The sequence below is a fragment of the Elgaria multicarinata genome, chromosome 5 (genome assembly GCF_023053635.1).
Source record: "Elgaria multicarinata webbii isolate HBS135686 ecotype San Diego chromosome 5, rElgMul1.1.pri, whole genome shotgun sequence".
Taxonomy (NCBI): Eukaryota; Metazoa; Chordata; class Lepidosauria; order Squamata; family Anguidae; genus Elgaria; species Elgaria multicarinata.
In genome coordinates, this window is record NC_086175.1 from 65,102,886 (window position 1) to 65,128,350 (window position 25,465).

Here is a 25,465-nt window from a genome sequence, read left to right on the forward strand (position 1 = left end):
TTAATAACAGAGCTAGTACCCACTACACAGCCAAAATGGCCAGATACAGAATGGCCAAAATATGCCATTGTCAAAAGAAAGGAAATTTGGATAAGGAATGGTATTTCCCCCCTACTCTTAGCTCCTAATGCAGAACTCTGGCTGTATTCCAAAGCACATGGAGCTCTTGTACAAGTAGGCATCTAGAAAGGGTAGTTGTAAGCATGCAAAGAGTTGTAGGAGCTTTATGGCTAGGAAGCTCCATGTATCAATTTAGATTCCTGTGGCCTTAGCTAGACCGAAGGTTTATCCCAGGATTGTCCTGTTCATGTAAATGACACACAGGATATCCCAGGAGCAGGCAGGGACGATCCCAGGATAAACCTTAGGTCTAGCTAAGGCCTGTATCACAAGGAACTGCTGGATGGATTGGGGACACATCTACAGAGATTATGGGAACTAATGTTGCTTTTTAGACATTCTGAAGCCAGGGGTGGGCAGAGAATGGATACATTTTACCCAGACCCATGGGTGTGGGGGAGAATGTTCCCAGTCTGCAAGCCCATTACTATGAGGGGAAAAACAGGCTAAATTGTACATCATGTATCAGAATATTTAGGGGTATCCAGACCTTATATCAGCCTTCCCAAGTTGGTGTCCTCCAGATGTTTCCAACTTCAAATCCCATCAGTTCCAACCAGTATGGTGAATTATAGGAAATGCTGAGAGTTGTAGTTCAAAACATCTGGGGGGCACCAGTTGGGGAAGGCTGTTGAGAGCTTCTGGAGCCAATCAGAAGATAGTATTTAAAATATTCTGCAAGACCAGGGCTCCAATTCACAAGGAGAAACTGTATATGGCAGAATTCCCTTTCCAGACATTTCCTCCGTCATGTGGGCAGGTGGAGTACCACTCTCCCTCTCCAGAGTGGTGCCCCACCTGCTGGTAAGTTTTCAGGTAGGGCACTACTCTGCTAACAATCCAGAATATTTGTGACTGAATGAGTTAGACCTTTTTCGTCCAGGTACATAAAGAAAACCAACACTAGACCCCAGTTGCAAGGAATAGCATCTAAAGGGCTTTTTGTCACTTATACATAATTAGTAAACCTACATGCCATACTTGGCTGTGAATGTAAATTAGGCATCCAGAAACATACAGAACTTAAACAAATAAAGCTAAAAGACATCCTCCTTTCCCTTCCATGATCTCTTTTCTGTTTTGAAAAACTGGATCATGGGAGGGAAAGGATGCCTGGGTTAAACATTTGTACCAAACAAAGAGAAATAATGCTTGGGCACTGTCCTAAATACTCATGTACCTTAATGGTTTGCTGGGTGCAAATACTATATTGAAAACCAGGGTCACAATTCCAGTTTTCAGATCCCGATCTTTGTTCATCAAGGTTATAGCTATTGCAGACTTTAGTTGAGATTTCACTCTTTCAGATTCAAACTCAATTTCATACAGAAATTCATCTGTTGTAGAAAATCCTGCAAAGACAAGATCATTATGTGCATGGTATAAATGTATTTGGCATTTTAAAGGGCTTGTCATTATAAAGCTGGTATTTATACCAGAAATGCATGGCCAATAAAAAAACAGTTGGTCCCCCTCCCTCCCTAAAAGTAGCTATGCACAAGTAAGCCTTGCACAGAACTTTTATGCATATTTATTCAGAAGTACATGCCACTGTGACCAATGGGACTTATCCACTAGTAACCTTTGTTTAGGATTGCTGTCTTAATCATATACATTTTTAAAGCCTTCAAGACTGAAAACAAATTGCTAAATTACTGAAGTTCCCAATTCTAGATCACCACCAAAAATAAGCTGAAGTCCAATAGGTATGTTTCCATTATAAGTTTTATTGCTTTTTATGGTTTTATAATTTCTCAATGTTTAGTTGTGTTATGTGATTGTGAAGTGTCTCAGGTGTAAGAGAGGCAGCATATAAATGTTTATTTGTATCTTTTGGTTTTTTGCCTCGACATTGTCCTTTGCTAACTCACAAAATGATGTGCACATGTGTATCTCTTGGATAAATTGTTCTTTCTTCCAGCCCTGGCTACTGGATACACAAGGCTTATTCAAGGTTATAAGAGAGCAGCTATGAATCCCATACTAGCACTACAATATAAATAATAGAATCCTCATTAGGGGTCAGTGTTTGTACACAGCAGAACAGCTGCTTGTTTCAATTCTATTGAAAGTTGGCCTGCGGTACTGTGGAGATTGGCTGGTCTTATTAGCAACACTGCAGTTCTCCATCCTATCTTATATAACAAGATATACTCAATTGCACATAATAAACCGGAGAGTATAAATAATAGATTGAGTCTAGATTTAGGCACGTGAAACTGGGCTGGGGAAAATGGGGTTTCCTGTCCCTCTTCCCCACAGCAGCCTCTCCAGCTCTCTGAAAATGTTACTCAGAGAGTTAGGGGACCCTGGTAAATGGGGTGAGCTGTGATGTGGGAGGGAGGGGGATCCCTGAAAATCCTGACAATGGAAGGCTGATACTGGATGCCACCCAACCAATTTTAAAAGATATCCATGTATACCTGAGGGACCAGTAATGAGTAATGAAGAAAAGTACCTCAAGTATGCTGTTAAATACTACAATAGACATTGAGGCATCACAGTGTTTTTTCTTTAATGTGAACTCAAACATCTACCTTGTTTTTTGTCCAATTTGAAAAACTGTCCATAATACTTTCCAGAATAGCTTAACACATTATTTAGGATGAGCGATTTGCAGTAAGTGCAAGGTGTGGGTTGGTCTCTATTGTTTGACAGCTAATATGGCACTAAGGATTGATAGATTATACTGGAAATGAGAGTTCATGAACAAAGACTAAATTCTATAGGTGAACACTTGAGTTAAAAACATTTAGGACCTACTGATTTAGATCACGCTGGGAATCAGTCTCAATGATATGCACACTATGTCATTAAGGTATGAATACCATTTCCTGCCTTCGTCAAAGTGATCTGTTGCTAATTGTGTACTAATGTGGTGAACTCGCAGCAGGACACAACTGAAGGCTCATAATTATTCCTAAGCACAAAATGTCACCACCCAGAGACTTTCACATAAAAATGAATCTATGGGGGAGAGAAAGGATGACATCATTTGAAACCTACCACAGAGACAAAATTGCTACTGCTGAGCAGATGTTTCCTTCAGCAATCAAATCATTGTGTACCGCATAGAGAATGTTTATTCTACAGTTCACATTGTTCAGATATGAAGAAGACTGAACTGTGGCTGGTAATTGTGTTGTACATTCTGTCAATGTGTTTCTAAAAGGATTCTATTAGCTTTGTTTCCTCCATATGTATATGGTACCTGTCGTCATTCACTAATAGTACATGTGTTTATGTTTGCTGAGGGCTTTTTGTTTTATTAACTGTACTATGTTTCTGTTAAGCACTCTCAATGCATTTTACAGCACCTGAGGAGAAACAATGTGTTTTGTAACTGCCAATTGAAAATATATAAAACCATGTCTCTGTGCCAGTCCCATAGCGGTTTGTGAATCTCCACTCCAAATCTAATATTGGTCTGTTCAAAACAGAAAAATATAATTAGATTTTCAATGAGAGCTGCAAACTCCAAAGACGACCACATCATCATTGTATGGCAACCCCTGCTGTGATTATGTGAATATTTTAGTTTTAGCATCTAGGCAAATCCTTGACATAAATACAGCGACCATAACAAGCAGACTATGTATCATCACCACAAAAATGCCTGAAGTTGTATGACTGAAGTCAAACAATGATGAAAGCTCAGGATACTCCTAAAAGGCCCAAGGTTTGATGAAAATGGTAAAACCATCTAGGAAACCTTGGGGATTGTAACTGCTTCACTTTAAAAGAACAACAATACAAAATAGCAAGTACAGCAAGAATCCAGGTTTCAATGTTTCTTCCTGCCCACATTTAGCAATGGGGTTCATGCAGTCTGGTTATGTATAGCATGCCACTCTTCTAGGGCCCTAATTCAGACATGGCCAAGGACAGAAAGAGCATTGCAGTGCTGTTGGAAATGAGGCTGCAACTCACTTCCGGCTGATGGTAGCACACAAAGGACATCAGGCTCACAAGTCTGCAAGATGCTGCAGGGGATTCTGGATCACTGAGGCCCTTTCTGCACCTAAGGATTATCCCAGGAAAATGGAGGGATCGTCCCGGCCTGCTCCCGGGATCCCCTGTGTGTCATTTGCAAGAAAAAAGTCAGGTGTAGAAACGGCCTGAATCATGCAGTCAATCCACTCTATTTAAGTATCAAGGTTTAGGTAGGTGAGATTAGAATGCTATCAGAGGAGAATACTGATACCTTTTAAATATATATATGCACCCTTTTCATACACCAGCCTATTTTTCACAAAGAGCAGATGAGGGCAGGATATACACTAGTGCTTTATGATGCTTTATAACGGTTTTGACAACTGCTGGGGCCCAGCACACATTCCATATACTGTTTTCAAAGTGTTATACAATGCTTGGTGTAGATCTGGCCGAGATTATGTCTAGTCTGTACCACTTTTTAGGACTGCAGCTGGAGACCCATTTAAATCAGAGTTCATCCATAAAAAACATTCTCTGCGCACTGAAAAGTAGATGTCAGGAAGAAGCGTTCCAGCCTACCCTTTTCCCTAGCATGCTCATTTTTAGTGTGTAGGAATCTTTTATCATGGCAGAACATTCCAACATGTGAGCCCTCAATTGCTGTCAGAAATAGAACCATTTAGAGATGCAGGTTCACTGCCTCTGTCTTCTGTTTGTGAGAATGGCTGATTGGATGCAAATGTGAGGAAATCATAGCTTTCAGGAACTCATTAGGTCACTACATAATTTTACAGTATTATTGTTCAAGTATTTACATTAATAAGTGCTTTTGATCCAACAGCTAGTGTGAAGATCTTTAAGATCTGGTAAATTCTGTCATTTTGGTAAAGTATAAAATGTTTGCAATGTTGAAATATGCGAATATTAGAAAACTTCTCAGAGAAACATTAAGTGAAAGAAATGTGACCATAACAGAATGAAAGTCAAGTGTCCTTCAGTGCCAGTATAAAGCTCATTTTTCTACATAATGAGCTAGATATTCATCATGAGTTTCATGTTCAGGGCTCCTTCTTTGGCTGTCTTTAGAGATGATGGGAATAATTTATGGCTGTACCTATGCCATATACGCTGCAGCAAGACAGATTCTGATTGTTTGCAAGGGCAACTTAGAACTTGTTGTCATGCTGCTTTTTTCAGACAATGGATTATTGTTCAGTGAATCACATTCTCACAAGTAATACACGTCTCCTGCAACAGTAGTATTAACTACAGAGCTCTCCAAAGCGTCCCTACCACTAACAAAGGAATTTCTATTTGGCAAGGAAAAAATAGCTGTTGCAAAAATTCCTGTTAAAGCTACCAGAGCCTATTCCAATAGCTTTGAATGGGAGGCTCCAAGAGATAGATGAATATAACAAAGGCCACAGCTAGACCTAAGGTTTATCCTGGGATCATCCAGGGTTCGCCCCTGCCTGAGCACTGGATCCCCTGTGTGTCACCTAGATGAACAGGTTTGACTCCTGGATGATCCAGGGATAAACCTTAGGTCTAGCTATGGCCAAAGTCAAATTGTAACTAATCCAGGATTATTCTTCTAACTTTCTGGACTCCAAATTCTGTTCAAAAGCATCCTTGGGCAGCAGTGGACCTAAACAGAGGTTTCGGGGTGTTGGTGTGCACCAGGATTTGGAAGGCTAAGACCCCACTGCAGAATTCGTGTGGAGAACCAGGTCTTCCTTGAAGTTTGGAAAGACCCAATTCACAGAGTAAATACAATGGACATTAGAAAGGTCAGACACAAAAATGCTCTGTGACTCCAATAAGTCTTCTGTTCTCAGCAGTAAGTGGAATTAAAATGATAGTTCCATATTGCTGTCAGCATTGTGCTTTACCTCCGTTAATACCCAGCAATGCCTATCCATACGAAAAGGAAAAAAATGGGGATGTAGTATCATCTGAGAAGAAAGCTGTGGAGGAAGGCTGAATCCTCTCCCCAATTTCCTTGGAGTGCTGAAACATTGCATAATAATGAAACATCTCACTGTTTTGTAGAGCTCATTTGGAGTGATGAGGAGTTTCGCCCTCCCTTTTCATACTCACTTGGATCTCTGGCAGCAATGAGACCGATTGCTCTTTTCCAAGCCTTCCCAATGCAAAGCAGGGAAATTCTTCTTCTCGGCCTTGGAAAGCAGCACAATTTTGCTGCTTGCAATGCTCCACAGCACCACATGAGCAAAAGAATGAAAGTGGAGGGAATTCCCCCTTACTTTCACTGAGTTTTGCAAATCAGTGAGATCAGCTCAATACAAGATGGACCCCCTGACTCCCCAACTCAGCTCACAGATTAAGGAAATAAGGGAAATAACAAAACATTGATTACAGCAACAAGGAATTATGGTGAGGAAATCTGGGCTGTAAATGTAATGGAGGAAGGGATGAGACTCTAGTGATAACATGTTCTACTCCATCTGATCTTCCATGTTTGTTTGTTTTTAAAGTTGGAATAAATGAGGAATCAAAAGGGATGGAAGTGTGGGAAGGCAACATTCAACAATGGTTTGATGGCTGCATCATCTGGATGCTTCGTAAAAAATGAGATTCTAGATGAAACACCTAGTGTGGAAGCAGCACCAGGCAAGCTGTATATCATTGGACATGGAGTTCCGATGCAGCCCAAACTTGTGTACATATGTTGCCCTGGACAGTATCCAAGGATGTCATTCTGCAAACTCAAATAGCACTGTTAGCATTCATCCACTCTGTCGCTGGAATGGTGGAGTCGTGCTTAAGGGCTGTTTGGATCTCGTCCTTGGGTGAAAGAACATTGATCTAACAGCACCACCAGAGCTCCGCTGCATCTTTCAATTTCACAAGCAGTTGCCCATGACATTTGCACACTGGTTGTGCAATCTATTTAGCAACAGGTTGCACAAAGGATTGAACAAGAGTAATGCACAACTGGTTGCACAAGTTATGCATAACTGCTTGCACAACTGTGTTTGCGCAAATGTAATTTTAGTTGGATTCTTCTCTTGCACATAGTTCAGAATCTCATTTCCTCTACCGCAACATCATTTGTGCAAACAGAATGACATAGTTGGATATTGCCCCAAGTATCCTCATCCTGTTACCATCCTGTTACTCAATCACACTTGTAATGTTCATACTGTATGTACAGGAGGAACATGTGTCAATACGATCTTTACTATTAAGTCAGCAGGAACTGGCATATCCAAGTGGGGAAAAGCAATCAACCTAAAACTTGGAACTCTTAAAGTGGAAAATTAGCAATGAGACTGGAGCCACAGATTAGAAGTATAATAATCTGTTATAAAAATATAGTCAGCATTCAAATAGGATAGGCAACTATTTATGTAATTCTATGGAGGACTCTGGGGTAGAGAGAAGGACAAAGATGGAGTGGCATTTGAGGGGTTCAGACATGGGAAGTGGCAGGAGAGGCTGCTCCGAAGAAGTAGAGAAACTGAATGATTATTAGCATCTATTTGCACTGCAGAAGATACTGGGAAGTTAAACATGCCTGAAGTGATATTTTCAGGAAGAGAGCCTGCGGAGATGAGAGGTGTTCAAGATAGTGGTGGTGTCAAGATATAGAATCATAGAATAGTAGAGTTGGAAGGGGCCTATAAGGCCATCGAGTCCAACCCCCTGCTCAATGCAAGAATTCACCTTAAAGCATACCTGACAGATGGCTGTCCAGCTGCCTCTTGAATGCCACAACCTCCCTAGGCAATTGGTTCCATTGTTGTACTGATCTAACAACCAGGACGTTTTTCCTGATGTCCAGCTGGAATCTGGCTTCCTGTAACTTGAGACCATTATTCTATGTCCTGCACTCTGGGATGATCGAGAAGAGATCCTGGCCCTCCTCTGTGTGACAACCTTTCAAGTATTTGAAGAGTACTATCATGTCTCCCCTCAGTCTTCTCTTCTCCAGGCAAAACATGCCCAGTTCTTTCAATCTCTCCTCATAGGGCTTTGTTTCCAGACCCCTGATCATCCTCATCCTATAGTATGAATTTCTAGATCAGACGTTACCAACCTGCTGCCCCCAAAATGTTTCGGACTACAACTCCCAGCATTCCTAACCACTGGCAATGCTGGCTGGAGCTTATGTTCTTATTACTATGTTCTTACTACTTTGATTATTCTCTTATTTCTGTTTTGTGAACCCTTTCCCCCTTCATATGTTTGAATATGATTTTAGATTGTTAGCCTCTAGGCAGGGTATCACTGTTTTATTTGTATGTTTTGTACAGCACCAAGTACATTGTTGGTGCTAAATAAATAAATAAATAAATAATGTGAGTTCAAAGTCCAAAGCATCTGGAGGGCACCAAATTGTGGAAGGTGAGACCTTCTAGACAAATAGTAAACAAACGACTCACCAGATCCAGGTGCTATCCATCCAAGAGCTGTTAAAGATTTCAAATGTGAAATTCTGAACTTACAACAACAAAAAAAGACCGGTAAATTTCAGGCCAGTTAGCTTAACACCTATTTTGAGTAAATTTTGTAGGAAGTGTTATTAAAGATAAATTTATCCAGAATATAGAAGGACTGCTGAAGAAGAATCAACATGCCCTGTACAAAAGCAAGTCCTGTCTCATTAACTTTTAGAGATCTTTCAAAATGTCAACAAAAATGTGGATATGTGTGATCCAACAGACATTATTTACTCTTACGGATTGGTACCTGATTAAGGAAAGCAAAGAGTATGACTAAATAGACAGTTCTTGCAATGGAAGGATGTAAATAGTGGAACCCCACAAGGATAGGTGTTGGGACCAGTGTTTTTTAACTTGTTCATAAATGATCTAAACTTATGAGTGAGCAGTGAGATGCCCCGGTTTGCTGATGACACCAAACTGTTTAGGGTAGTTAAAAGAAAAGGAGACAGCAAAGAGCTCCAAGAAGATCTTTCCATACTGAGGAAGCGGGCTTTAAAATTACAAATGTGGTTCAATGTAAACAAGCATAAAGTGATGCATAAAGGGAAGACAACTTTACATATATACAGATAAGGTCTGAGCTGGCATGACTGACCAGTAAAGGATACTTGAGGTTGTGATGAAAACATTGATGAAATGAAAATGTAATTGAAAATGTTGACAGCAGCTGCTGTGAAAAAGGCAAATTCCATGTTGGAATAATTACAAAAAGAATAGAAGAATAAAATTGCAGATATCATAACACCATTATACAAATCTATGTTGTCACCACAGTTTGAATACTGCAAACAGTTCTGGTAACCACACCTGGAAAAGTATATTGTGGAGCTGGAAAGCGTAAAAAAGGGAAACCAAAATGATCAAGAGGCTGGAGCAACTCCTCTATGAAGAAAGATCACAATATTTTGGCATTTTTTGCTTTGAAAAAAGCTAAAAGAAAGTAACGGGGGACATGATAGCATAAAAGTATGCATGGTATGAATAAAGTAATACTAATGCTAAAACCTGGCGGGTCATCCCATCCAATTCAGCTAAATAATGAGAGATTCAGGACACATAAAAGGAAGTACATGTTCATATAGCACATACTTAAACAATGGACTATTATTATTTTACAAAAGATGGTCCATAATTTGGACATCTTTAACAGGGCGTTAAACAAATTCACGGGGGGATAAGATTTTCATTGGCTACTAGTTATATTACCTCCAGTATCAGAGGCAATATGGCTATGCACATCAGCTGCTGGGGAGCATAAGCAGGAGAGTGCTCTAGCATTCATGTCTTGCTTGAGGACTTGGGCACTGGATTAGATAGGTCTTTGGTCTGACCCAGCATAGCTCTTCCAGTGTTCTTAGGAGACAGGAGAATATAAGCAGTTTCATAAATATATGAAGGGCCTAATTAAGAAAGTGATAGAGACCTGAATGTGGATAACCTGACCTATGGGTTCATGAGTAAATTTTATTGTTGCTAGTGGGGAGGAGCTATGAAAGACAGAAAAGAGAACTGACTATAATACAAATATTACGCAATGAACAAATATGAGTAGGAACACCATTGTTATAGGAACTGTTCCTTAGGGATTATTGACCCCTGTGCATCCTGGTCCTCAGCCTGTACGACGATCAGAGACTGAAGGCTTATTTAGGTCCCCTTGAGCCTCCGTTGCTCCTTCCACCCTGCTGGGCATTTGCCAGAAGAGCACTGAATTATTGGAGTGCTCGGAACATCAGAGTGCTCCTCTGGAGAGCATAGGGTTAATTTGCCCAAGAGTTCAGAAAAACTATCCTAAACCAAAAAAATAAATAAAAATGTTTTGCATGGAAAGAATTTGTAAGAAGTTGATTCAAGGATGGTAGGAAATAACATTTTCCCTCTGAAAAATGAATCAATTCATACAACGAGGGATTATTGGTTCTTTTTCATTGCCATTTGGTTTTGCAAACTTTAGGAATGCCTTGCAATACTGGTGATAGTAAAATAGGCAAATATTTACAGTTTTGGAACCCCTTCAACTTAGTTCAGTGGTTTAATATGTTGCCTCAACAAATGACAAGGTTTTGTTATCTTAAAATTGATTCTAAATTATCATGAAATCTGTCAACTATTTAAAAAGATCCATGACTCATGATCGGACCATTTTACAAAAATGAATAATTTAACATATTTTAAAATATTTTCCTGCATAATTAATTTAAAATGACAGTTTTAACACTCACATTATTTCACTGTAAGCTCTACTATTATCTCCAGTTTTAACACATATTTTAAGCATTCAGTGTACACCTCCTTAAAAGTGGACTTTTGAGATAAAGAAAGGTCAATTGCTTTTATTCAAGTATATACTTTATCTGCTAGATTGGAAGTTTGCCAAAACACATGGCTGAGAATCTTCCAGAAGTGATTTAATTTTTTCCTCCCTCTACATAATACTAAATTTTACTATAAATCCTAAGCATTAAGGTAAATAATGTTGGCTTACAGAAGATAACTGATTTTAAATGCATCACAATCCAACATTTGAACAGAAAGCATTAAAAAAATCAAAACCACTTGCCATATTGGATGTGCATGCCTAATAATGTTGTGCTAGTTCTTGATTAATGCCTTGTCAATATACTGGATGATAATTCGACAGGCTCAACTGATAACTGACTGTGAAATCCAAAGATAGAGGCTTCAGCTGTTCTTTTTGGGGCAAATGCTATGTTCCCAGGAGAAAAGGAAAATAATTCATCCCTAGTGTTACTTGCAGTAAATAAAGTTATTGGAGTAACTGTTTTGGCAAATTGTTATGCCACTTTTTGTTTTTCAAAAATTGCTCAAGTAATTTCATCCACTGCCTGTGGTGTGTTTCTGTAAAACTCTTAGCCAGCTGCTTATCTTAAAATTTAATTATTAGTCGCATCTGCAAAGCTTCAAATCAACTTGCTGTCACAGGGTATCAGTACTGCAGATACGGTGCTGCCTTCCTTTACGGAAATATAATTCTTATGTATATTGCATAAAATATTCGGGGTTTATTTTATACTTTTTTCATTTGCATTCATGTTGGAATCTCTACCAGGAGAAAAATTTAGAAGTGCACAATAAACAGAATTGTAGCCTCACCTTAACTAACTGCAAATCAATTTGAAAAATCTCATTTCAAAAGTTTGTTTCCAGGTTAGCCTTTTATTTGGGAAATATCAGGCATGAAAGGGATAAAGAATTACTTAAATAAAACTGAAGAGGAGCAAAAAATGATGCATTCTGCAAAGATGATGATGATGATGATGATGATGATTTACATTTATATGCCACCCCATAGCCGAAGCTCTCTGGGCAGTTTACAAAAGTTAAACTCATTGAACTGATCAAAGAAGAAAAGTATAGACTACTTCACACACATGGCAGCATGGTATCACAGCAACAGGTGAAATATGCTCTTTCACCCTTCCTTCCTAAAAGTAAAGAAATATTAATAAGTTCTAAAAATGCTATCAGTAAAAACTGATGCTACCTTTGGAAGCTAGCCTAGGATCAGGGAGAGAAGCATCTTGTCCTCTCTGCAGCACCTTAGTGCTTCTCATTACTTTGCTATTGATATATCCCTGTTATTTCACATTATGTTCATGGGCCTGGTACATTGATTCTAAAATCCCTCACACAGGGCAGTCCCAGGGCCACAGTCCCAGAGGAAGTATAGGGAAGAAACGTTTGAGCCCATGGGAACACTTAGCTTTCTGGTTATTGTCTGTCTTAGCACAGTAACTAAAAAGATAAGCACACACATAAATCATAACAAGCAGGCTGTGTAGTCCCACTCATGTATGTATTATATAGATTGTGTGACACAATTCAAAACAGAGTGTGTTTTGTGTATGAAAGAGGGTGCATCCATGCGTGTGTGCATTGGGAGCCACATGCCAATGGTGGTGTCGCCCCGCCCACTGCTGACATGCGCCACCACCGGTTATGTTCCTCAGCCCTGTCCTACCATGTAAAAATTGCGTTATGCCTCTCTCCCAGGAGTATGACTACATTAGGCTTGTGGCTAATTAAAACAGTGTTTCAGATTATACACAAAAGTACTTATTACTTTTTTCACTTTGGGCTCAGGCAAGATTAAGAATTTGAATATAATGGTTAATTGTTTTGAGTAACATGCTGTACGTGGTTTTAGCACTACAGAGTGTTAAAAGCCTAAACTTTAGCTTGTTTGCTCTGTCGCTGCTATGGAGCACTAAAAGAGTTTAACTCAGCCTGCAGACAAGCTAAATTCAAACCTTTTAGGCTCTGTAGCAGCTCTGTAATACTTCAGAGTGGTTTGCTACCGAATTATACAACAAATCACTGATCTGGAGACAAGACTGGCTATCAGGCCTCCCACAGTTGCCCACCCTTGCCTTAGAATGTCAAATGTTCAATTAAAAGCTTCATTCATTTTAGCAATTAAAGTGGGAGGGGGAATTCAAGATGCTACCAACTATGGATAAATTACCCTTTCCTTCAGAGCAGCTCTATACATGTCTGCCAGCCTCCTGGTAAGTGTATTTAAGAATGCAGCCTCTGAGCTAGTTTACATTTAAAAATCTGCCATACGCAAGTATCCTGACCTTATGACTCAAGAAATTATCACTAGGATGCTGCAGTGATTGTGGTGGATGAGCCAGTTCTTGGAGGGTATTGTTAGTTCAATATTATATTTTGCTTTGTATAATATATGAACAAATTCAAACTGCCTACAGAATATGAAATATGTTCATATTATGCTTAAGGCATTATATTAATGTCTTGTATTTCTTGTTGAACATACTGTTTTCAGCATAGTCCCTCATCTGCTATTTTACATTTCTCTTGTCTGCCTTCCCCTTTCCTCATGATGTCATGTCTACTTTAGATCATAAGTCTAAGGGCCGGGACCATGTCTACTTATTTGTTCTGCACACCTTACTTTGCTCGTCTAGGCGCTTGGGAAATGCTAAATGATATTATTACTGTGACACTAAGTGATGTTAAATACATGGAAAATATTGTCACTCTTGAAGATTAGGATAGCCAGTAGTATATAATCAAGAAATATTTTGATACACATAGGACACACATCTGCAGTTACGGTATTTAAAAATGCGGACACTCTTGATTTATTTAAATACTGAATTTATTTAAATACCGTGGTATTTAGGGAATTAGATGAAATTATTTATAAATGACTCCTATGATACATTTATAAATGCCAAGCCTATGGGCTCATCTACACCGAGCAGGATATTCCAGTAGGAAAACAGTATATAAAAGGCAGGAACCACACTTCTGCTTTATAGCAGTATTGAACTGCACTGCAGGATCTACACTACTGCTTTATAGTGGTACTGAAGTGCACTGACAACTGTTGGGGCCCATGACACATCTGCAACAAGCAGGATATAACACTCTGAATGCTATGAAAGCAGTATGAAAGCAGTATATGGTATGTGTCATGGGCCCCAACAGTTGTCAGTGCACTTCAATACCGTTGTAAAGCGGTAGTGTGGCTCCTGCCTTTTATTTACCACTTTCATAGTGAAATATCCTACTTGGTGTAGATGAGCCCTGTGTTACTCTGTTATGATAAATTAAAGGAAACCACAATCTTTTATATAAGGCCAGCCTTTCATCATCATATAAACTCACGCGACAATATTTACAGTTCAAAAGAGAAAAGGTTTTACGACTCAAATTGGGAGCATATTTTACCTCACTAGACACTGTACTGTGCAGAAGACATTTGTCACAAAGACAATCTGAGGTTTCAAGGCCTCTCCTGATAAAAACCTGGTTTGTGCTCCTCTCTCTGAGGCATCAGAGAGGGCCATGCACAGTGACAGCTAAATGAAGAGAATAGACTGTCAAGACTCTTTTCAAAAAGGTTGAACAGCTTTTGCTTAAAGTTCAAGGTCTTAAGTATACACTAGTCTAAACAGAGACTAAAAGCTCCCTTCATCTGACTCGCCAGCAGCGATGGATTTATGCATTCGTTCTGCCTTCCCATGTATTGTACTGATTGGACTCATTTTTCTCCCATGAGGCAGATTCTGTTTTACCAGCGTACTCTGACACAGAGTGCCTTGTCCATTCGTACATACTATGATCTGTTTTGGGCTCGAGGTATGAGATGAATGTAGCCCTGAAACAGGATGTTTCTCATTATGATCCCATTTGGCATATAATGAGTCTTTTTGGATTGTCTCTGGCTGATGGTTGTAATTGTTTTACACATAAGTTGTTATTGTGGAAGCTGTTTTATGTCCTTACGTGAATGGTTTTTATACATTATATCATGTATATTAATGGTTTTTAATTTATGTGAACCACCCAGTGAGTTTTGGCTATGGGGTGGTACAGAAATATAACAAATTAATGAAATGAATAAATAAATCCCATGTCCATTAAAATTCTACAAATGGGTTGAGACAGCCGTAGGCCCACTCATGCGTTTACAGGCTAAAAAATGTCTGGGCTTTTCTTCTCTTACCTTCAGTCAGTAGAATTTCGTCACGACTACAGAGTAAGTTGTTCTTGAAAGGAGTTACAGTTACAGAGTCTCGAGAAACCACCCCGGTTAGCAGCACTTCTATTCTTTCCTCCAGTCTACTGCGGGCTCGGCAGCATACAACAGCTAGGAAAAATATTTGGTAACATTATGCATTGGTCTACATTATTCAAACTGAGAGCATATTTTACTTGGATGGACACTGTATTGCACTAGAGACAATTGTAACAAACACAATCAGAGACTTTGGTTAAAAAGCCCTGTCTCTTTGCTCACTTGCTGAACATGCCAGGGCAATTGCAAAACAGGGACTTTTCTATGGTGGTGCAGCTCTAGAATATCCTTCCAGCCAAGATCTGTCAAACCTGTTCTTTAAATTCTTCCCATCAGAAAACATTGAAGACATTTTGCTTTTAAACTGTTATGGCTTTAAAAAAAAACTCAATGTATTTTAAATTTCAGTTTATGATTTTTTAATGTTTATTTATTTATTACATTTTTATATGCCACCTTTTTTCTTTCAAGGAACCCAAGCTGGTGTACATAAACTTCACAGCAACAGCACTGTGAGGTAGGTTAGGTTGAGAGTCTGTCACTGGCCCAAAGTTACCCACTGAGCTTCATGGCGAAATGGGGACTAGAACTCGGATCTCCAGAGTTCCAGTCCATCACTTTAACCACTACATGTTATGGTTATGTTGTTAAGTTTCTGTGTGTGTGCAGATGCAGAAGAGCAAAATACAAAGAAGTTGTTATAAAATTTCACCCATTTCAAAATAACATAAACAGTACAATCCTAGTTGTGTCTCCTCAGAAATAGATCCCATTAAGTTCAATGGGGCTTACTCCCAGGTAAGTGGTGCTAGATTGGCACCTAAATAAAATAATTTTAAATAAAATACCAGACTCTACTGAAAAATCTAATCCTACCTGGTCTCTTGATTATATTTATGTATTTACTTACTTACTTACTTATAACTCACCTTTATAACAGGTAAAAAGTAGCTTACAACAAAATTAAGCAGAAATAAAAACTAAAAACTAAAAACAGATTAAATGCAGCAATTAAAACAGTACCACAGATTTTAAAAAGGAAAAAGTGGAGCTCTATTGAGTGGTGCCTCTTACACAGCAAACATATTCTATGCGACATGCACAAACTATTCAGCCACCTTAAACTGGTTTGCCAACTAGGCTCCCCAGGCATAAGCTTCTGTGCCTGCCAAGTCAGAGTTACTACTGATTTTGTCTCCCCACATTATCTTCTGAGGATTACCAATGGCATGGAGGATGCTTTGAAGGTCTGTCTCAACTTCTAGTCAGACTTTAATGGAATTTCTTTCTGGAAGAAGCACCTCAATACAGAGGTTGACCTGTAAGTCCAAGATGATGCATCCAGTCATCTGGATTTCAGGGCCTTTCTCCATGACCATTAGTGTGCAAAAGGAGTATCCTTCAAGCCGCATCCTCAGATCAACTTCCCACATTCTTAGTTCACCACTTTAAGCACTAAACTATAAATTCTTGAATAGAGGTGGCATGCAAAGCTGGTTATGCAGATTGTAAACCACAATCCACAACAGTTTTTGGTACGCTTTAGCTAATTAATTTAAACTGGCCTAAGAACACTAAACTGTTCTAATCCTACATTCATCACTCCAGAATCTATTCTAGATATGGAGCAGTACATAGATATTGTAAATAAATGGATAAATAAATAAACTCTGCTGTTGGACTGAAACCTGCACAAAATACAATGATCTCATCATTGCTCCTCTGTATGGAGAACACGGGTGGGGTGGGGGTGGGGAAGACATTGGGTTAATGAAGTCCGACAGCCAAAATGCATGTATATTGTCAGGCAGCACATATATTCATTGCCTATCTACCTATCCATGTGAATTCACTCGGGGACAGATTTTTGCATTAGCTTCATTCCATACATTATAAAACTATTTTAAAGTAAGAGTTCAGAAATGCATTGTTGCCAATAATGAGGGTGTCGTGCTGTTTAAGAAAAGAAAGAAAGAGAAAGATTTGATGGTAATATTCAGTATTCCACCCTTAATGAATTAAAGTGCAAATTAATGGCATGAAATCTGTAATTAATATCACATTGGCATTTTTCTTCAAGTTAAAGGTCCTTAACAAATTAGAACAATGACAGTACAAATAACATCTATTCCATTAAATTCAATAATTTCATTCCTCAATAAGTATCTCAATTACCTTCTTACACCAAGACCACCAAAACAGATTATTGTTTTCATTCCTTGACGAAGGCATTTGTATATAATTGACTAGCACATTTTGAAGTGCCCTTATCAGCCCACATGTTGTGTTTTTATGAAGGCTATTAGCGCCTAAACTGGTTTCCAATGTTCTTAATAGTTACCCAAAGAAATAACAAATTAATTCTGTAATTGTGCTTTAGCTAGGAAACAAATGCATATATTTGAAAAAGAAATACTTTGGCATAGTATCCCAAATTTGAAATAAACGAAGACTCGATGGCCTTATAGGCCTCTTCCACTTCTACTATTCTATGATTCCCATCCCCAATGGAATACAGGAAACATTGACAATTTGTTATCAGGAATAGACAGACAAATGGTCTTTAAAACAAAGAAACTAAGAAAATAATTTTAACCCACAAATGTTGATATTGGGTTATATCATTTGCAATCCCTTCCCCTAAGGACTGTGATTGGAGGAGAGGACAGGGAGGAGACTGTGGCTATTGGTTAGCCACAAATGTCAATCTCAAAACTACTACTCTCCCACCCCTCAGTGACAGTGATTTTCTAATATGGAAGTGTTCAGTTAGTTGTCCATCAACATGAAAAGAGCCCTCACATTGCCTAAAAAACCTCTGGATACCTCTGGATCCATTTGGGGCACCAAACAATCTTCTAACCTCACCGCAGGTTGCTGGCAGTTTTAAAACTGCCCCCTAACTGCACTGTGATTTCAGAGGTCCGTCGGACCCCAGGATTTTCGATGCAGAACACACACCCCTAGCAGGGACAGACAATGGTTGAAGGCAACATTTCAATTCAAAGTTCATTGTACTAGGGAAAGGCCATGACAAAATACATCTTGAAGGCAAGATGTTATTGGAGGTCCAATCTAGCTTAAAACTGAGCTTGGAGTAAACTGAGCTAACTTCCAGTTTTCAGAAAAATAGCTCAGTTTGTCAAGCACGATTACAAATCTAACCAGGTGTATGTGTGTGTTCATCATTAAAATGCATCTAATCTAATGTAGCACAGGAAGAAAGGAGTAACTGATGCCAATACCAGAGATTTTAGAGGACAAAAATAAATTTAGTAAAATTCAGGGCATTTACTTGCTAACCAAAATGTTCATGTTATGATCATTAGGAACTACTGCTCCATCTACTTCCAATCCAAGTCACAGTCTGGGGAAAAAATGGCACTTTCAATATAATTCATCAAATTTTCTGCTTCCTTGCTCTTACGTACCTGGTGCTGATTTATAGGGTGGTGCTTCGGGGATTCCATGAATTGGATATATCCAACAGAGTCCCTGGATTTCTTCATTCTCATTTATTATGGTGTTGCTGAGAAATTTAAGTGATATGTGCATGCATATGATTACTCTAGAAAAACGTTGTGAGCAATATCGACCTAAAACAATTATCCAAGCTTTCCAACACTATTTGGTGAACACATGCCAATTTTGAGAGTGTTCCTCTCAAGTTGCTCAACGTTTGGGATCATTGATGTAACTCATTTAAAAGGTAATTTTTTTTAAAAAAAATGCACTTCTTCAAAGAGTCATGAACACTCTTGCGAACACTTGTAATTCAAACAAAATGAAAGTTGATAAAATTAACAATGTTTGAAAATAATCCTTATAGCGAGAATTTTTTAAGATTTGAATTGGACTCAAAGATATTTTGAGATGTTCTCAGAATAGCTCTTGTCTTTCGTTGCTTTTATTACATTCTCATTTCTATATATGTAATAAATCTCTATGCTGTTTCTCTATAGAGAACTATATTTAAAGCAGCAAACAGATCTGAAACATAAGCATTAAAATCACTTAAACTACAATTAACATAATGGAAAATATGGATTACAAAGCTTATAGAAGTACAAAGTAGACCAATTAAACAGTTCTAGCAATCACTAGCAATCAAAGGCCTACTTAAACATGTACATTTTAGGTTCCCAAATGCAGGAAGAGAAAGCACCTGATGGATCTATCCAAGGAGAGCATTTTGTCTCTCCAGGGCTCCAGATAGCAGCCTTTCCCAGCCACACTGAACCTGGGACCTTTTTATATGTATAGCCTCTAGACTACAACGGAGATATCCCCCTCCTCTGAGTTGGTATAAAATTGGGATTATGGAATCTGATTGCTCAGCCTAAATCAAAACTCTGGAAGTCACATTTTGAACCAACTGAAGTTTCTGGGTTATTTTCAAAGGCAGCTCCATACAGAGAGCATTATTGTAATCTAACCTGTACATAACTAGAGCATGAATGAGGCCAGGTCTCATTTCTATAGGAAAGACCACAACTGACGAACCATCCAAAGCTGATGCGATGCGACGCTCTCCTGGCCACAGCCAGCAAGATCTCCAGGAGTAAAGCCAGAAAAGGAGCATCCTGAAGTTGTGTATCAAATCCTTTAAGAGATATACAACTTCATCCAAAACAAATAGCAGAACTATTTCCAGATCAGTGGAAACCCTGACCAATAGCATAAGCATCTTCTAAAATTGGAATATGTTTGATGTGTCCAGTAGTTAATATATTTACCTGACTGATGCTTCGCTTAATTCAAAGGTATCATCATATGACCAGATTTCACCATGCAACTTCTGAACTTTAACAACAAGCAGAGCGTCATACAGTTTCATGGCTTCAGGTGCAAACAATACTGGAATATCGAGCTTGCTTTTGGGAGGCAAAGGAATTCCTAAAAACCAAAATAATAATAATAATTAAACATCACTTGTAAATCTTGTCTACTAGTCACTATCCTGCCAGAAATGTATTTGCCTCTCATTAAAATCAGCTACAGCCAGTCTATTAGAGTGAGGGAGAGCCCCATCTGTGTTTCATTATTTATTTATTTATTTATTTATTTATTACATTTTTATACCACCCAATAGCTGAAGCTCTCTGGGCGGTTCACAAAAATTAAAACCATAATAAAACAACCAGCAGGTTAAAAGCACAAATACAAAATACAGTATAAAAAGCACAACCAGGATAAAAACCACGCAGCAAAATTGATATAAGATTAAAATACAGAGTTAAAACAGTAAAATGTAAATTTAAGTTAAAATTAACTCTTAACCCCAGCACAGCCACACAAATGCAAAGAAAACAAAGGAAAAAAAGTTTTTACAGGTGCTGGAGATACCCCAGGATACCCTCAGTCAACACTTATTGCTAGTCACTGAGACAGTTTTGCCTACTGATAAACTGCACATGTGCAAGTTCACTCACTGCACATGTGCAAAGGTGCAGAACTTCAGGCATTCTGGCTCCATTCTCTCTTCATCTCTTCTGGCACCAAGCAGGGCATTGAAAAATCCTAACCTATTTGGATGCGACATTCGGGTATGTTCATTTCCCCACCCCCGAACAACCAGGGAGCCAACAAGGACTACTGTAGAGAATGGGCATTAAGTCCAATGCCCAGAGCAAACTACCATGTGCCTTTTTTCCCTTAACCATTGGCCTGTGGATGCACAAGGAAGCAAATGGCCAGAGCTATTCACTACACTCCCTCAAAGAAACTGAACCAGCACCATGGGTGGTGGATAGATGAACCTCCAGCTAACCTTTCTTCAGTAAATTCTTCAAATTTACTTGACTGTGAGAGAGTTTTACATTAATATGCACAATGGGTTGTAAAGACATGTGTAGAGTGTTGCAGGTATGCTCTTAAAGTCAATGTGCCTCAGTTTCCCCTTTCTGTGACTGCTATGGATTAAAAGAAACGCTTTTCTGAGTTGCTCTGAGGAGAAGAAGAGGAAGATCTTGTGGTGATCCTTTGGCTCGGTCTATGGTGACTCAGCTCTCTGCCCCACCAGTCCCAATGGCCACCAGCCAACATTATATTTAATATTGGCTTCATGGGAAAAAAGCATGTGTTTAAAAACACATTTAAATGGTTAGAGGGGGCATTAATTTTCCAATGGAAAATTCCATTGCCATATATCAAGAATGTTAAAACCACTCTACCACAAAATCAATTAAAAGATCAGTTTTCATTTCTTGGAGGAAAATGGTGTAACTGTTTAAACATAAGTGTTTGGCTTCTAAAAGTCAAAACAGTGGCACAGTGCAGACTTGTTCTGTAACAATTGACCTCTCTCACCTCCTAAATATGCAACACAGATGGTAAAGAAGTGCTCGTGTTAGATCATAGAAATGAATAATATTTGAAAATATTTATGGTACAATTAATCAACAGAATATTTTCCTTACATAGTTGACCAGTGGTCCTTCAGTGAGAAACCAGGAATGCTGTCACTACTACAACCAGAAAGTACAAATACACACACACACACACACACACACCCCTACCTGAAAACCATCCCAGTGAGAACACAGGACCAGTGAGAGAGCTTGGCATGATCAGGCACATGCTTATCTGGTTGCAGTGCTTATTATGGGAGCGGAGCCCCTGCTCAGGTGTGTTCTACAGTATGCAACCATCATGTTACATTCCACAAAATACCTGGTACTGCATCTTGGGGAATCGATCCAGGGCCTGTTATCTTGCCTCCAGGGTGAGAATTAGGGCACCAGGATATCCTGGATTAATAATCTAATAGCTTTTGTCTCCTGATTCACTAGTTAATTTTTACCTATAGTGATGAGGATTGAGGAAGAGATGAGAGGCAACACACAGGATCCAACCACCCCTTTAAATACACTACATGCTAATCATGAATTATACTTGTCTGCTACAGAAAACATCCCTGAATATATTTTGAAACAAAATGTATTACTAGTGTATGCACATCCCTTAGTTAGGACAGAACCAATACTATAATATATAATATCTAACCATCCGTTAAGCAATAACTCTCTCACAGGCTTCATCTATATACCCCCTACCTTAGACATATGCAAACTGCAGAATAACAGATACTTGCAATAAAACCACATGGATGGTTCTCCACGTGGCAATTAATTTCTGCAAAGCCACCTGCCATGCAGTTATGACCCCTTTTACCACAACAACGCATACTGCTTTACTCCTTCAAGCAAACAAAAGATCTGCAGCAGTTGGAAGTAAAAAATCTCTAGATGGTCACCTGGTTCACATGAATGGCTTGCAATTGGTGACCTCTTGCTATTTGCCTAACACTATAGACCAAACATGAAACCAATAACATTTCTACTGGTAATTTCCAGGCTACGACTGTAACCAGGAACTGGTCTGTGCCTTCTTTTCTCTCTTATAAACCTTGTTCAGCTTACACTGTGCTGAGAGTATAAGGAGGAAAAACCAGCTCAAGCATTTAAAGTATGCTGCTCACTCACTCATGTTCTGGCCTGCACTGACCTCAAATGCAATCCCACAAGTGGGACTATGAAAAGGCTCAAAGAAAACACAATAAAGTTTTTATCTACCTCATAACATGACTGTCATAACCCAAGAAAGAATATTTACCAGAGATCGCATTTTTACAAGCTCTGTTTGCCATTTTATGAGGTTCATGTTTCATAAAAATGTGTGCACTTCCAACAGAAGCTTTGTAGACTTTAATTCATTAGAAGCTTGAATTTAAAAGTTGCCCTTGTGGTATTAAAGAAATGCAAGTTAAACAGTCGCTATTTAGATGAGAACAAATGGACTGAAAACTCATTTCAGTAATTAAATATGTAGTTACACTGCAATTTATTCTGTTTTGAAATGAAGCCTGTTTGAAAATCAGACTTTAATAATATAGCTGCTGCTAAAATAAAAATGACAGCCATATATTCTGGCAAACATTCATTTAATTTATCATAAAAGTGCACTTATTGTTCTTATTTAGAACTCTGCCACTTACTGTACCAAAAGGACAGTTATTGTCATAGCAGAGACAGCTTAATGCGTTTATTTTGGGGGGTAGTCCATGAGTGAGGAAAAAATTATTATATAAGTTGTCAAATCAGGGAGGATGAGGCATCCCCAATTTACTTTTTCATTATGAGGTCGGTCAATTGCAGCATCTAATTTCCTTGTTTCAGAGGATCCCAACAGGCAATGGGTTGCTTTGGAGAATGTTAAAATAGATGGAGTTCCCTTGACAGTTACTCCATTTTATGAAGCATGAATTTAGATCTCTTCACTGGATTTTGAATAGGTTCACATATTCCATGCTTAATATATGGGTTAGGAGCTCTGCAGTTCCTACCCCAGGGGTCTCACTATTGTTGCCTCCTCATTTTCAGCCAGTTTTTCTGAATGATGCAGATATAGGTGGTTTTAAAAGATGGAGGGATAGAAGACTGTATAAATTGAAATATTTTTTATCGAAATAATATCCTTCTTTTGTTATCCAAAATTAAACAACAAGTAACTAACCCCAGTATTACATGGTTCCTAGGAGACGGACTGCAATCTTTCCTCTCCAACAAGGGGGTAAGGGACTAGGCTGTTCAGTGTTTAACTAGTTTTGAGAAACTAATGGATTATGATACATGCTGTCCACCATGTCCACCAAATATAAGATACTATTGCTCTCTGATGAAAGCAACAGCAATGGTCTTAAGTGTTGGTGGGTGGCGAATTTAGACACCTCTATTGACAACAGAGTTTGGACTAACATGTGGGCGAGATCACCATTTAAATCTATAACTGCTAGCACAAGAGAAACGTCTCTGAAGCTATTACATGGTTGGTATCTGACTCCTAGAAAATTGGAATACATTAAATCTGGTTCTTCTCCCATGTGCTGGAAGGGATGCCAAGTGGTTGGCACATACCAGCACATATGGTGGGAATGTGCTGAGACTCAAAAATTCTGGACTGCAGTGTTTTCTGAGAATACCAAGATTGTAAAATATTTGGATTTGGAATTGGGTCTATTGAACTTATTTGTTGAAGTAAATATGAATTTGAAGCATAAGGAGCTAAACTTGCATCTTTTGTTTGCAGACAGGAAAGTGATAGCATTGCATCTGAAGGATTTCAAATTTACAGACTTGAATGTGTGGTATAAATTGGTGTGAAAGACAGCAGTAATGGAAAAATCGACATGTAAATTACAGGTCATGAGAGGTCAACAATAGTATGATTCCTTTGTGGATGTTTGGTTATTGTTTATTGAATATACTAATACGGCAGAACATAGCTGGACAGTACCTGCATGTTATAAATCATTACGGTTGTTGTAAATGATTTGATATTGTCTATTTTCAAAAGTTAAATGCTTCCTGAGGGATCCTGTATTTTTGTACTTTGTAACTCGATCTAGGGGTGGGATGGGAGGGTGAGAAGTGTTGTATGATATTGTATTTTGTAAAACACAATAAAAATGTAAAAAGTGCACTAACAGCTAACACTATCATATATAAGATGAATGCCAGGATTCTAACTACATTTAATTAGAACAAAGTCCCATGGAATCAAATGGACTTATTTGCCGGAAAATATGTTTAGTGAGGAAGGTAGACAAAGTTCGAGAAGAAGTAATAACTAAATAACAGGGCAGAACCAGTTGATACTGATGGCAACTGCAACCAATTGTCTAATTCCTCTCTTCCCCATTGTTATATCTGGAACAGCTTAGCCATACCTTGCCATTACAATGTTCTGCAGTTTCCCACCAATGTTTCACACTGGCTGGTGGGCGCCCTGATCTCCAGCATCAATCTCACTTCAAGCTTGGAAGAAGACATGCAGGGGGAGAAGGCACTACTTGGGAAGCAGTCACTCCCCACTCCAGGCCTGGAAGGTATGGCTTTGTCAAGATTCTTCAGACACACTGACAGCGCAATCCTCACCACCACCCCTCCATAGGCCCCAACGGCTGCAGAATCTGGCAACAGATGAATCGAACAAGGACAGTTCCAGAGGGAGTGGTGCCTATAACAGGACCAGACCAGCCAGACTTCATAATTATGCCCCTGGGCCTGAAGTTCGCCACTCCTACTTTAAAGTAACTTTATCAAAATGTTGGCTAAAGAGGACTAATATAACTTATGATGAAATCAACAAGAGTTCTTGAACATAAAGAAAATAATTTTTGATCTTAGATAACACACACACACACACACACACATCATTTCCCTGTTCCACAGATTTTGTATTTTCCTTTCTCAGTATTGTAAGGTCCACTTTATCCATAGTTTCCAAATTGGATCACTTAGGGTTGTTTTACTAAGCCATTGCTTTGATTGCCAACCCTTTTCCCGTTACATCAAGTTTATCCCTG

General features: G+C 38.8%; 1 protein-coding gene across 1 annotated transcript in view; it reads right to left on the minus strand.

Annotated features, from left to right (window-relative positions):
- Positions 1 to 25,465, minus strand: part of CFAP47 (cilia and flagella associated protein 47) — a 255,076-nt gene that overhangs the window by 16,458 nt on the left and 213,153 nt on the right. The window contains exons 58-61 of the mRNA XM_063127690.1: positions 19,836 to 19,995; positions 18,531 to 18,628; positions 15,028 to 15,171; positions 1,293 to 1,472 (exon numbers count right to left, since the gene is read on the minus strand). Coding sequence (XP_062983760.1) covers positions 1,293 to 1,472; positions 15,028 to 15,171; positions 18,531 to 18,628; positions 19,836 to 19,995 — 582 coding nt within the window. The remainder of the gene's footprint in view (positions 1 to 1,292; positions 1,473 to 15,027; positions 15,172 to 18,530; positions 18,629 to 19,835; positions 19,996 to 25,465) is intronic.